Source organism: Bidens hawaiensis, unplaced genomic scaffold (genome assembly GCF_021521415.1).
Source record: "Bidens hawaiensis isolate Kalapana, Puna unplaced genomic scaffold, B.hawaiensis_p1.1 tig00050437_1, whole genome shotgun sequence".
In the NCBI taxonomy this organism is placed as follows: domain Eukaryota; kingdom Viridiplantae; phylum Streptophyta; class Magnoliopsida; order Asterales; family Asteraceae; genus Bidens; species Bidens hawaiensis.
The window spans coordinates 74,350-89,777 of NW_027506150.1; the positions used below are offsets into that span (position 1 = coordinate 74,350).

At 39.7% G+C, this 15,428-nt stretch overlaps 1 protein-coding gene across 1 annotated transcript; it reads right to left on the bottom strand.

Moving 5' to 3' along the window:
* Positions 1-259: 259 nt before the first annotated feature.
* LOC143616886 (rho GTPase-activating protein 2-like) lies at positions 260-5,206 on the bottom strand. Its single transcript, XM_077089587.1, has 4 exons — positions 4,896-5,206; positions 2,692-2,812; positions 1,373-1,723; positions 260-662 (listed from the first exon to the last, which is right to left on the bottom strand). The coding sequence occupies exons 1-4, from the start codon at positions 5,204-5,206 to the stop codon at positions 270-272; spliced, it is 1,176 nt and encodes a 391-aa protein (XP_076945702.1). The 3' UTR covers positions 260-269.
* Between the last annotated feature and the right edge of the window lie 10,222 nt (positions 5,207-15,428).

Consider the following 15,428-nt stretch of genomic DNA (forward strand, 5'->3'; position numbering starts at 1 on the left):
AACGGTTTTAACAGTTTGTCAGTTTTAGGTTTCGGTCCCGTTTGGATTGAGCTATCTAACCTTTTCACTTTTATATATATTTTTCTTTCATGTTTGGAATAATATTTTATTATAGCCGGTTTTGTTTGTCACCGTTTACATTGTTAATACAGGATTACAAGGGTTAGAAAAGAGTTCACAGACATCATCTTCATGGTATATATGGGTTACATAAAAGTTAAATAAAAGACAACAATAACAGCTACTTCACATAAATACAACAATCAAATTTAAGACCCCTCTTTGTAATCAAACCCGTTAGTCGGGCTCGAATGTTGCATTACCAAATTATTAAGTTCTTTCTTGAACCGACTTTTAGCGTTTTTGTTCTTTTCTATCTGTTTCAAGAAGGTTTCTTCCATCTCATTTAACGATTCGACTTCATAATCACTATTGTCACCTTGACCACACCCGTCTTCATCTTCTGATACGGGTCTTCTGAGTTCACTACTAGTTTGCATCCCTTCAGGGTTGTTCAAGTCACTATCAGGCCCCACATTATAGGTTTGTGGGCCCCGCATGGCGGTAGTCTCTTCACGTTCTCTAAGTGTTTTTGTGATTAAGGTTTTAAGTAAGTTCATGACTTGTACCGCGTGCATTAGTGCTGTTAACGGATCGGACATCTGAACAAGAAACGTAGTGCGAAAACATTAATTTCATCCAGATGGTATTTTAAAAGCAGTTAAAATATTTTAGCTTAGGGTGCGTTACTGCATTGTGACCAGGTTTGACCTGTTCTAAAACTTGCCTGTTTTGACCCGTTACTCAACGTAAGCGGCCTGCCAAATGGGTCCGTGCCAAAATATGGCGGCTGATTTGTACACCACCAAAATATCTTTAAAATTACTATTATGCATTCTAACTATTAGAAAAACAAAAACAATGAAAGGGTAAGAATAAGATCATACTTTTCAAAGTTTTAGTGGTGTAAATCACACCGAATTTGTATGCTTGTAAACGAACTGAACAAACAAATGAACATGAACAAAATTTTGTGTCCATTTAGTTAAGCAAACGAACATGAACACGTGTCATTCGTTCATTTATGTTCGTGACCGTTCGCTTGTTTGCATTCATTTATGTTCGTTGGTTTACATGTGTTTAAGTTCGTTTGTTTATTGATTCAATTAAATTTTAGACCCCATACAGTTTAGTGTAGTTTTATTAATCATTTAGGCCCGACAAATTGATGTTCACATTTATTTTTAGCTGGTGGTTGCTCAAAGGTTTGTTTACCTATGTTGAGGTATGTTTGTTAGTTAACAGTTCGTTTATACTATTAACAAATTAACATAAACAAACACAAACACAACCATAAATTTCAAAAAGTTACCTTAGTCATATTCGGGGCGAAAACCATGGCGATATTTCTAGCATTCATTTTATTCAATTCTTCATGTTGCGCCACGTCAGACATAAGGTCAATAGCCCAATTAAGCAACGCGGTTTCAGTGGGTTTTAGCTTTTTAACAAGCTCGACCCGTTCCTCTTCAGTGTTGCACCGCAAAACCTCATCGGGTGAAAGCCCGTCAAGTACACCACATGGCAGTTCCCGGAACCAAGCTTTAATTAAGCTCGCGAGACAATGAACCTCTATGTCTTCAGGAACCGTGCCTTGGTTTAACTGGGCCCGCACGTGCTCCTCATGACTGTTTTCAGGGTTTATACGGAATATTCCTTCTGCCTATGAATAACAGAAAAAAATAAGTTGGTTTTTGGTTAGATAAAATGGGTTGCGGGTTGGTGTCATTCATGTGAACCCGACCCATTTACTTAATCGTGTTGAAAACCTCAACTCTATCCCGGACCAATGTGACCCATTTACGACCCACGTAACCTGTTTACCTGAACTGATCAAACAGGCTGCTAGGTAGGGGTCGGTTTGGGGCTCAAGCCTCGATTTTTGAGTCTTTGAAAAAAGTTCAGTTTCGGTTTCTTCGGTTTTTGACTTTTGAAATCGTTTGGTTTCGATTTTTGAGTTTTAGAAACCAAACTTTTTTCTGTCTTTTCAGTGTTTGAAAACCGTTTGGTTTTGGTTTGGTTTTTTACAGTTTTTTAAGAATGTTTGGTTTCGGTAAGTTTACGCTTTTTTTTGTTTTGCCATTTCCTTGAAAATTTGGGTCCAAAAATAACAAATTTGGGCCTAATTTATTTTGTTAGATAATAATTAACTGTGAATATTATACTTTTGGGCTAAAAATATTCGGGTTACATTAGATATTAAACTATTAACAATTACTTAAAATCGAAAATAAGAAATGAAAATTTATAATTTCGGATATGTTTTTGCGGTTTTAATTACACGCAAAACCGAAAGTTTGGCTTTAATGAAAACACAGAACCAAACTCTCGGGTTTTTTTTTCTCGGTTCAGTTTTTGGTGTTTTATTTTTGTTTCGGTTCAGCTATTTATCCACAAGGGCAACAACCCAACCCAACCCAACCCAAACATGAACGTTTATTAGACGGGTTACACTAGACCCAACTCAACCCATATATAACTGTATCGTTTTGGGAATTTCCGCCCCTAATTCAACTAACTGGGTAACTAACAAAAAAACTATAAAGGGTGACATCACATGAGCAGAAAATCACCTAAATTTACACCTTTTTAAAAGCAAAAGTTATATTATTATTTGATAACAAAGTATACCTTTAAACCTTGTTGAGCATATAACCGCTTTTGCATGAGTAACAGAATCGTGGGGACACTATTTCCTCTTGAATCATAAGAACATTGCATTGATTCAGCAGATACACCAAACACACTAACGCTACACAAAAACAAAACATATGTCAATAGCGGTGGGCTAATCAGGTTTTTTCAGGAACTGGAATCTGGTAGGACCCGGTTCCAGGTATGGTAAAAAAAGGTCAAGAAATAGGTCGGCTAGGAGCCAGTTCCATGCACGATCGGGTTTTGATATGGTAGAGGTGGAAACGGTTCCGGTTCCAGGTCCAGGAATGGTGCCAGAAACTGAAACCTGGTTCGTACCTTCGGGTCAGGTCCGGAACCGGGTTTGGCGCCCACCTCTATATGCCAACATGCAACACAATAATAATATTTATTAAGTAATCAGTTTTAATGTTATGAATCTCAGAACTCAAACTTAGAGTTTGAGCAATGAAAGAAGTAGGTCCCAAATTGTTGAACTTAGGATTCTTCCCAGACAGCTTTAATTAGGTAGCGTTTGGTATGCAGGAATGGAGGGCGGAATGGAATGACCCATTGTGAGGGAATGGAGAAAAGTGTGTTTGGTTGACCAAAGGAATGGAATGACATTCCATAATCATCATCATCATCATCATCATCGTACTCAGTATATCCCACCAATAGCAAAGCTATGGCAAGGTCTGAGGAGGGTAAGATGTAGACAGCCTTACCTCTACCCCGTGGGGATAGAGAGGCTGCTTCCGGTGAGACCCCCGGCTCTATAGTAGTTTTGCATCAAGCCTTGGACATAAGGCACATAGCACTCAATCATCGGGACGCTGGCTGATTGGTGCATGTACCCTTGCCTTTCGGCTATCAACGCCACCACATGATGCCTGATTAACCTTCCATCACTTTTAACGTTATTTTCACGAGATTAGTAAAATAACGTCAAAATTAGTACAATTTTACTTTTGCCCACCCGAGGGTTCACACATATATACATTATATGCGCGCACCGCAAGCATCCATTCCCTCTAAAACACCCCAATTTCATTCCATCCATACCCCATGTTTTTTTTCATTCCATTCTCTCTTTCACCTTACATCACCTTCACCACCCTTCCACCACCATCAACATCTACCACCACTACCACCACCGCCGCTGCCGCCACCATCCACCACCATTGTCGTCCACCGACGTCGTTACCGCCACCAACCATCATCATCAGTGTTAGGCGACCACCACCGCCACCCGCCGGCCACCACCATCAACCGTCGCCCCTGCCCCTCACCACCACCGCCGCCAACCACCGCCTGCCACCTCCACCGTTACCGCCACCACCCACCCCAACACCACCACCACCACCCACCTCCAACCACCATCATCTCCCGTCGCCCACCACCACCAACCACCATCACCGCCCACCGATGTCACGACCACCACCTACCTCCCCCCACCACCACCGCCACTCACTACCATTACCTCATACCAAACAGACCCTTACTGTTTTATTAAAAAGGTATATTGGTTTTTATCAATCCCAGCAATCATCTTTTGGTCGTTGCTGGTCCCAACTATCGAATTGGCTGCTAATGAATTTGCTCCCAACGGTCCGCGACTAACAGAATCCTAACGCCGTTATTTTTAGGTCGCCGGAAAAACGCTTTTGGCCGGAAAAGTCACATTTTTTGCCAGAAAACTCAACTTGAACACCACTACCACCACCAACTAACTCACCACCAACCAACCACCACCAACTTCTGGCGATGGTTCTAGGGTTTCGGCGACCTCAATAATTCGAGCTTTTACTAGAAAAAGGTTCCTAAAGGTCGGTCTGATCCAAGGTTACAAAAATGTTGAGTTTTCCGGGCAAAAACATTTTGCTGGCGACCTACAACTAACGGCGTTAGGATTCTGTTAGTCGCGAACTGCTGAGAAAAAAATACTTTAAAAGATGACATAGTTAGCAACCAATTTATTAGTTGGGACCGTTTGGTTGGAATTAATAAAAAGCAATAAAGCTATTAATTAAAAATCAAACATATAATATGAGGGCCCCAATATTGTTGGATTTTAGTAAAAATCCATTGACCACCATAAACCCTAAATTCCAAAACATTTACTGTCATACACAGATATCATTAATTTCTAACTTAAAACAATTAATAATTTTTTAAAAAAAAAACCCAAAATTAGATACCTGGCACTGGGAACACGAGACGGGATTTGAACTTGGAACTCAACCGGAAGTCCTAGGAACCCATGAAACCGGTCGAATGTAACGTGAGTCAAATGTTGGACGTCTGTCGGCCATCCGATTTCCATCTGTCGGAACTTGGGTTTCGCTTCGACAATCTGATCATCGACTCGACACGCCGCCATTGACTTCCGGAAAGCTGCGATTATTAGCTCCAGTATCGAGAGTTGACTTTCGTCTTCTTCTTTGGTTGACCTTCTGTTTTCGCCACCGCATACGCCGCCGCAACCTGCGACGGCAACCACTTGGGTCATTGGGTGAGTGAAATGAAAGAGAGTGATGGGTTTTGATAATCGAGAAGATATAATGAATGAATGAAGTTGGTTTGAAAATTAAACAACTGTTTGTTAATTTAATTCATCCTCTATTTGACTTTTTTTTATTTAGACCTCGAATCTTTCCTTTTTAATATGTTGTTACCACTACAACTACACTTCTTTACATAAAGTTGAAAATGAAAGGGCTTTTGGATTTTGTTTTTTTATATAATTAATAATTTGTAAGTTTGTAACTAGTGTTTCGACTCACACGGTGCGGGGTTAGATAAACCAACTTTCTCCTTTTTTTTTTCCTTACTTCAAAAAATATCTGGAACACAATAATTTTTTCCTTTTCTTTCATTTTATTTCTTTTCTGTCCTTAAAGAACTCGGAAACAGGGTGTTAAGGATGTAAAAGAAAGAAAAAGGAAGGAAATAAGCAAAGACGTGTTCCAGAGTTTTTTTAGAAAGAAAAATAAAGGGATTAAGATTAAGCGGTGTTTCATAGTTTCATTAAATAAAAGAAATAAAGGTTGTAAGAGTGACTCTGGAAGAATCTCTTTCCTTCTAAATGGAATCGAAGGGAAAGATAGAAAGGAAAGAAAAGAAAAAGAGAAGAATAGAAATGAAAGGAAAAATTTTCATTTCCTTTCCTTTCTTTTGTTAAGTGAACTTGGGAACACTGAAAACCACTTTTGAGCCATGAGACGGATTGGAAGGAGAAGCATTGTTTATGACAGAAAGGAAAGACAGGCATGTGTATGTTTTCAACTTAACGCGGAGATTACAAAATATATAACAAAGGTATATCATACAAAACACTTAGTACAACTTATTATCACAAAGGTACAATATAGAAAACACATAGAACATGTTATTTGAGCATCACCCTTGAAGGATCCTACGTGGCCAAATGGTCCTTCAAGGGTGTCGTTGAGTACCGCGTCGCCCCCGTCTTTTTACATATGACGAGACCAGAATGAGGATAGTCATGCACACCCTTTAGGGTGGGTGGGCCCTTGTCCAATCAATGTTTTTTTGCTTTTTTTTTATTTTTTTTTTATATTAAACAAAATGGAATGGTGGAAAATGAGGGGAAATGACTCTTAATTGGGGCTGGGGTGGTAGTATTGAATGATGCAAGAAAAGCTGAGTTCGCATTGAGATAGAGCAGACGTGGTGAATGAGAGAAAATGAAAAGAATGACCTATAACACTTCTTATAATGCACCAACATTGAAAAGAATGTTGTAAATTGTGTGTGTGTGTGTGTAAAATCCAAGATGGTTAGTTTCGAATAATATTAACCAGATTACACTGGTCGTTATATTATATGTAAACAAAGAGGTATGTTATGTTACGTGAGTTAGACCAATGAACCTTATATACCTAGGCGTAACAATAAATGAGCCTTGTTGCTACAAAAAATAATAGTGGGTGATGGTCTAGAAGGCTCCAGGGCTTGAAGGCTCGAAAGGATATGTACATATAAAACAAACCGTGAGCTTATTGTAAGAAGGGTCTTCTATAATCCCCCTCCGACATGAGAATAAGTTAGTTGTTCTTATAAAGGATAATCGGAGTAAGAAGAAAGTTGTGAGTGAAAGATATAGGTTAGAACATGAAAATATCTAGGATGCCCAAGACACCCTTATGTAGTTGATATTCTCGTCCAAGCCAAATATTTATGGGCAAATCGGGCGCTCAAAGGGGTATGGTGTTTCTCTACTTTCTCGGCTGCACGTAAGACTTAATCTTATTAGTGAGTGAGGCTTCTATCCGCTGGATAATAGATTAACCTTACTAAACCACGTGCTACGGTTGATATTGGTCTTTGTGTTTCGCATGCACAAACTTTGATCTCTACTATTGACAACCCATCTGTAGATGCTTTAAATCATTTTTATCATTTGAGCTTTGGAGCTATCAGAGTTGTGAGATGATGGTTTCAAATACTTTGTTTTTTTTATGGACCTGTAGAAACGTGAAATGAATCTGACCTGACCCATGACGATGTTTCCACGGACTTCGAGATGAACGAACCACGACTTGCTTGCTTCTGCTCCGACCGCTGCTGTGATCTGCTGTGACTTTTGGGGGTGTGGAGGTGACCGCTAAGAAATCCAGAGGATCTCTTGTTCACAGACACAAAAATATGGTGGTGGCTCTTATTGAGCTATTTGCCAACCCTTGATAAGGAGGTGGAGACCTCCTTATATAGGGAGCCTCATGGCCACCATCATGGTACCCTAATGGGCCTAGCCCAGTTAGGGTTACCTCCACAAAACCCCCTCAGCCCAATAACAAATGTATTAGCCCATATAATAAAATAAGCCCAAAACATAATAAATTAGGGTTCTTAGTACCATACCCCGACAAGCCCCCCAAGTCCAGTGTTGCTCCTAGGCGTGCAAGCGTTTAGGTGGAGCACTGGACTTTATAAGGTGTGCTAGATCGTGAGGCGGTTTCTTCCCTTTCCTTCGGCCTTGTCTTTGAGTTTTGGGAGGTTTTCTCCATGATGGTGACATGTTGTGATCCTTATGATGATGATGGTGCACTAGTATGAATAAGATATAGCACGCATCATAATAATAGTGGCGCGGGGCCTGATAATAAAGCTTGCGCGCGAGGCGACTTATGAGCTATAATAATAACAAAAGCCTGCGCGCGAAGCGACTTACGAGCTGAGAATAATAAAAGCCTGCGCGCGAGGAGACTTACGAGCTGAGTAATAAAGCTGGCGCGTGCGGCGACGTACGAGCTAAGAATAATAAAGCTGGCGAGCGCGGCGACTTACGAGCTGAAGAATAATGAAGTTTGCGCGCGAGGCGGCTTACGAGCTGTAAAATAATAAAGCTTGGCGCGTGAGGCGACTTACGAGCTGTAGAATAATAAAGCTGGCGCGTGAGGCGACTTACGAGCTTGTAGAATAATGAGAGCCTGCGCGCATGGCGACTTACGAGCTGTAATAATAAAGAAGCTGGCGCGCGAGGCGACTTACGAGCTTGTAGAATAATGAAGCTGGCGCGCAAGGCGGCTTACGAGCTATAAAATAATAAAGCTGGCGCGTGAGGCGACTTACGAATTTGTAGAATAATGAGAGCCTGCGCGTATTGCGACTTACGAGCTGTAATAATAAAGAAGCTGGCGCACGAGGCGACTTACGGGCTTGTAGAATAATGAAGCTGGCGCGCAAGGCGACTTACGAGCTTGTAGAATAATTAAGCTCGCGCGCAAGGCGGCTTACGAGCTGTAATATGATGATAATGACTGGCCAAGGGCCTCTTCTGCGCAGGATGACTATCCCGGCTTGTCTTCAAAATAATAGTGGAGGCACAAACGGCCAGATAATAATAATGATGTCACAGGTGCTTGCGCGGCTCGTGGCCGAACCTTTTAGTATGGCGCGTAGCCATATGGGTTTATGAGTATTCCACCCTTGGCGCGAGGCCTGTGGGTTTATGAGTATTCCACCCTTGGCGCGAGGCATGTGGGTCTATGAGCATTCCACCCTTGGCGCGAGGCCTGTGGGTCTATGAGCATTCCACCCTTGGCGCGAGGCCTGTGGGTCTATGAGAGGCCTGTGGGTCTATGAGCATTCCACCCTTGGCGCGAGGCCTGTGGGTCTATGAGCATTCCACCCTTGGCGCGAGGCCTGTGGGTCTATGAGCATTCCACCCTTGGCGCGAGGCATGTGGGTCTATGAGCATTCCACCCTTGGCGCGAGGCCTGTGGGTTTATGAGCATTCCACCCTTGGCGCGAGGCCTGTGGGTCTATGTATTCCACCCTCGGCGCGAGACCTGTGGGTCTGAGTATTCCACCCTTGGCGCGAGGCCTGTGGGTTTATGAGGATTCCCAACTTTTAAGTTTGAGCTAAGGCTCATATTTTTGGGCTAAGGCCCTGACGTTTTAGAGTTAAGACTCGTCAACGCATTTGAGCTTGAAGCTCGCGCATGTATGTTTTACTTCGTTTTATTTTTAGTTTGATGTCAATATAATGTTGTCATATTGCTCAAATTAATAAAAGGAAGTGTGAAACATGTATGCAAAAACATGTATGCGGTGGCGCGAATGCAAACCGCTGTGGCGAAGAGTGATCGCCGGGAGCGCGCATGCGGAATCCGAAGTTGATCCGCGGTGGCGCGCATGATCTAGAGATTTTGAATGCGTGAGCATCTGTGATGTGTGAGCATGCGTGATGCGTGAGCATGCTTGATGTTTGAGCATGCTTGATGCTTGAGCCTGCTTGAGCATGTGCTATGCGCCATGAGCATAGGTTTTGGCTGTCTTCATGACATCTTGATTTTAAGCCTTGGTCTGTATCTTGTGGGTTGACTTTTCGCGCGCTCGGTGCCTGCGCGCATGTTTGAGCGTGCTTGATGTTTGAGCATCGATGCGTGAGCATGCTTGATGCTTGAGCATCGATGCGTGAGCATACTTGATGTTTGAGCATGCTTGATGTTTGAGCATGCTTGATGCTTGAGCATGCTTGATGTTTGAGCATGCTTGATGCTTGAGCATGCTTGATGTTTGAGCATGCTTGATGCGTGAGCATGCTTGTCGCGCGCTCGGTGCCTGCGCGCATGTTTGAGCATGCTTAATGTTTGAGCATCGATGCGTGAGCATGCTTGATGCTTGAGCATCGATGCGTGAGCATACTTGATGTTTGAGCATGCTTGATGCTTGAGCATGCTTGATGCTTGAGCATGCTTGATGCTTGAGCATGCTTGATGGTTGAGCATGCTTGATGCTTGAGCATGCTTGATGCTTGAGCATGCTTGATGCGTGAGCATGCTTGTCGCGCGCTCGGTGCCTGCGCGCATGTTTGAGCATGCTTGATGCGTGAGCATGCTTGATGCGTGAGCATCGATGCGTGAGCATACTTAGATGTTTGAGCATGCTTGATGTTTAAGCATGCTTGACGCATGAGCGAACCCAGATCTGATTCAGCACAGATATGAGGGTTTTCCCCAAAATATCGGGTATTTCTTCCTGTGTATTTCCAGATCATTGTTCAGATCCGATAGTATTTCTTCTTGTGTTTTTCTTCCAACAGATCTGATAGTATTTCCAGATCTGGAAATATTTTTTAGATCTACGGAAGAACATATTTGAGAGAAGAAATCGTAGATCTGAGATATCGATGAACAGATCTGGAATATTGATGAACAGATCTGAGATATTGATGAACAGATCTGGAATATTGATGAACAGATCTGGAATATTGATCCGTATATCTGAGATCTTGATGAACAGATCTGTAGATCTTGATGAACAGATCCGTAGATCTGATGAACAGATCCGTAGATCTGAGATGCTGATGGACAGATCGGAGGGCCGAAACGAGAAGCGAAGTGTGGATCATTGCCCTCCCACGGATGGCGCCAAATGTAGAAACGTGAAATGAATCTGACCTGACCCATGACGATGTTTCCACGGACTTCGAGATGAATGAACCACGACTTGCTTGCTTCTGCTCCGACCGCTGCTGTGATCTGCTGTGACTTTTGGGGGTGTGGAGGTGACCGCTAAGAAATCCAGAGGATCTCTTGTTCACAGACACAAAAATATGGTGGTGGCTCTTATTGAGCTATTTGCCAACCCTTGATAAGGAGGTGGAGACCTCCTTATATAGGGAGCCTCATGGCCACCATCATGGTACCCTAATGGGCCTAGCCCAGTTAGGGTTACCTCCACAAAACCCCCTCAGCCCAATAACAAATGTATTAGCCCATATAATAAAATAAGCCCAAAACATAATAAATTAGGGTTCTTAGTACCATACCCCGACAGGACCCATTTAATATTATGAGGACTTGAGCATGTATATATTGTATGTTTGATGACCGTCGTTCGAGTCATGAAAAACCCAATTAACCTATGCAGATAGGGTAAGTCAGGTATCGTATCCATCATGAGTATATGGTCAGTGTAATATGTAACCAATTTCTAAAATTATGAAGTAACAGTAATGAGTGCTGATCACACTAGCAAGAGATTAGATTTAATAGCCAAACAAGTAAACTGAGCAAAGTCCAATCAATAGACAAAGACAAATCACACCCGGGGTTTAAGTAATTAAATAAAAAGTAATCTCATATTTACTTAACAGATTAATTGTCAAAGATCAACTCAAATTGATAAACAAGTTGAACCTTAGGCATCAACCATTGCTAACACACGGAACTAGTTATCAAATAGTCCCTTCCAGTGTGACTCAACTAAGGTCAATTGTATGCTTCGTCATATTCAACTAGTCCAAACAACCCTATAAGCAATTATCATAACAACTAGCAAACAAATCGTTCTGATCCAAATAAACCTAAACCGACTGATTGCAAAGTAATATTATATATCAATACTCTTAGATTAATCGAAGACAATTACAACTCATTCGTTCTTAACACATGAGAAAAACTGTAAAATACAATACTTTACATCTCGGGTATGATTCGAGAAGATTAGCCGCGCTTCGATATCAAAAGATCTTTAATTCTGATAACGTATGCCATGTAGATGATCTCTGGATGCTTCGGGAGGATGGAAATGGTCTTTTCCTGCCCTGGAACTGCTCTGGAATGTGAATGATAATGATAGGATCGTCCAACATGTTGTATAATAAAAAACCCTAACTTTCACGATTTTGGCACCCATCACGATGCGCAATGGGGTCTTCATAGGTCTATCGCATTACGCAATGGACCAAAAAGTCAATGGTCATTAATTTAAGTCCATTGCGATACATGATGGACTATCTTCACACCTATCGCGTAGAGCGACGAGTCTCCTCGCCAGCATTCTTCATTTTATTGTCTCGTTTTGCGTGCTGAACATCTCGAGTCTTCATTGCGTGCTCATACAGGTCCAAAATAGTTGCATCAGTTACCTGCTACCCGAAACATAACAAACACGTATGAAGTATCGAAGTTCACGAAATAAACAATTAAATATATAAAATTAACGAACTAGAATATACACAAATTAACCGACCATCAATGTTGTTTTTTGGTGTCGGAACTGACTCGAGTGCACGTTCATATGCGTGTATACAAATTTAATTAAATCTGGTATTTGTTTTTTACGATTACTACCTAGGTTTATATCATAAATTTGTAAACTAAGATGTATTAATACATGATCGATTTATCATATGTATTCATTTATGTAATTATAGAGCCTTTCGTGAATCGTAAAATATGAAATTTAACCGATATGAAAATTTGAAGGGATAAATATAAACTAAATTTCTCTATTAGTTTACTCAACAACAAAAATTAAATTAATCACGTCACTATATCCAATTTAATAATACGTTTGCGTTAGCAAAAGTAGACTTTGACTTCCATGTCTAGATACATCTTGTTTGAAGTGTATAATAAAAAAATCGGTTCACTTAAGTTTCAACAGGCAAAATTATTAAATAAAGCATATAAAGAGGATAAAGAAATTAGAAAACTATCATAAAACGTAGATTTTTAAACTTAGTGGAATAATAATAATAATAATATAACTACATATTTTAGCCTATTGTGCCATCGACTTCAGCTACAGCTACAGAAGTAATGTCCGGACCATTGAACGAAAACAATTCTTTTTAATAACGACCTCAACTGAATAAAAACATTAAACTAAAAGCCCATACAAAATAAGCATCTAGAAAAAAAAGGTCATTGCGAATAATGAAGAAACATAAGACTGAATTACCTAGGATGTTTGTGCCCATAAGAAATCGTGGAGCCACCCATTAATAGTAATAGAACTCTGTACAAAGTTTCCTCCCGTGATATGAGTTACTACTCCTCGATCGCTTATACTACTCCAAACATTTGACTGCATTTTCCAACTGAAATGAAATATGATCACTGAAATTGAATTGTACATCCAGAATAGTCCTAAGAAGCCATGGTCCCAAGCTAATACTTGACATGTTCCCCCCCCCCCCCCCCCCCCTTTTCCTGGCCCAAGATGATAAAAAGAATAAACTACGATTTTCGTCCAATGAATTGTCAAAATCTACGGTTTAGTCTAATAGTTTCAAATTTGTGATTTTCGTCCCTGTGGTTTTATTTCACTTGCAATTAAACCCGACCCCACTAACCCCGTTAAGTTTGGTCGTTAAACCCATCGCTACGCACTTTACGTGAGGGGCAGCTTTGTCCTTTTTCTCCCTAAATAAACCCCAGCCTTAATTCGCAAGCCCTCTCACGTGTGGGGCCGGGTTTTATTATGGGGAGAAAAAACACTATACTGCCCCTCAGGTGAGGTACACGCTTATGGTTTTAACGACCAAACTTATCAGGGTTAGTGGGATCGGGTTTAATACAAGTGAAATGAAATCACATGGACGAAAATCACAAATTTAAAATTATTGGACTAAAACCGAAGATTTCAACAAACTAGAGGATAAAAACCGCAGTTTACTCTAGAATATATGTTTTAAAGCATCCATGTCTTACCTAGTTATGTGCAACAGGAATCCTCATTCATTCTTCTTCTATTCTTTGCTCCTTTATTTATTTCAACTAGGTTGTTACCCGGTGCGTTGCGCCTGGGTGCGCTGGGCAGTTCTGTGTTGGTTACGCCTCGGCGTCGTTTCCGTAAGTTGACACGAATTCGGTTGGTATTGGCAACGTTCTTTACGGTATTAAAACCAAAACCAAAAAAATAATTCCTCAAACTAACGTTTTTAAAACAAATTAAAAACCGAAACACCACACTACCTTACATTTTCATTTCTTGATTAAGTATGAAACATATAAATACAAAAATCTATTTCAATTTTAAAAAAACACAAAAAAAAAATAACCTCAAGAATGCTCGAACTCGGGACTTGCAAGTTGTAACAACAAAACAATACCACAACAGCAGCAGCTTTCTTTTTTGTTACTATTATTACTTTCAAATAAGACAAACAAAAACAAAAAAAAAAACGCCTCAAAGAGGCTTGAACTCACAACCTTAAACTTGCAACAACACAACAAAACCACCGCACCAGCTTCCATTTTGATTACTTTTTCTAGTTTCAAATTAATAAGTTCTCAAACATATTTCAAAAATAATAAAAGAAAAACAGATAGTTAGTGGCTGCCACATGACAACCACTGATTTCACCACTAAAATATACTATAGCTAAGAGGTTTTCATTTTTATATAGTATAATATGTATATTCAAACTAATTTGTTTTATTTATTTTCTTTATCTACTGTATTTGATTTATTACCAGCAGTATTATTCAGTAACATAATTTGAAGGTAAATGAAATAAATATTTAATTATATGATTAATAATTTATCTTAAGAATGTTATTTTCCATTTCCATGAAAGTTAATATATATAAAGAAAAGAAGATAAAACTAGGTATATTACGTAGAAAAAATATTTCATGCCCATTATTTGATTTGTATATGGGTTTTGGAATATTCAGTAAAACACGCACATAAAACTATAAAAATTTATGTTGACTTACTACATAGTTAACCGGTGTTTAAGGTCTTGTTAAGTAGACAACCATTAGTAATGATATTTTAATAACAAAAAACCACAAGCCAAATCGTTTAAACTAAAACCGAAATGGTTTTGATCTTGTATGACTTCACGGTTTGGGGTTTATAAAAATGAACCACCAAAATACATGAAAGTCTTAAAAAACTTATTCGTAGTCCTAAACAACCAGCTAATAAAAACAAAGCAGTTCGTACACATATAAATCAAAATAAAGAAGTCGTTGGTCCAAAAAATGTCCAACTTCAAATGCTATCCAAACTTTTAGCAGTCAACACTAATAAAATAAAAATAAATTAAAGTTGTGCACTAAAAACTATATAAAAACATGATAAGCAAGTAACATGTCAATCCATATGGTCCCATGCAGGGGTGCAAACAAGCCGAGTTGAGTCGGAGCTCGACCACGCTCGAGCTCGGTTTGTTAAACTTACATAGAGCTTAAGCTCGAGCTTGGCTCGTTTCGAGCTCTATTTTCAAAGCTCGAGCTCGGCTCGATCGTGAGCAGATTTTCAAGCTCGAGCTCGGCTCAGGCTTGACTTGTTTACTATTTATAATTTTTTTTATATAATTATAATTATATATATATATATATATATATATATATATATATATATTTCTATATAATTTTATGTATAACATAATATATGTTATTTAAGTTATTTTTAATTATTTTTCATAAAATTATATATATTAATTAATAATTATTAAATAT

Excerpts from the sequence above, each read along its gene's own strand:
- LOC143616886 (XM_077089587.1), bottom strand. The coding sequence starts at position 5,206 with ATGACCCAAGTGGTTGCCGTCGCAGGTTGCGGCGGCGTATGCGGTGGC. Across the intron at positions 2,813-4,895 it reads TCTCGTGTTCCCAGTGCCAG|CGTTAGTGTGTTTGGTGTAT; the intron begins GTATCTAATTTT and ends GTTTTTGTGTAG. Across the intron at positions 663-1,372 it reads TCGCCCCGAATATGACTAAG|ATGTCCGATCCGTTAACAGC; the intron begins GTAACTTTTTGA and ends TTTCTTGTTCAG.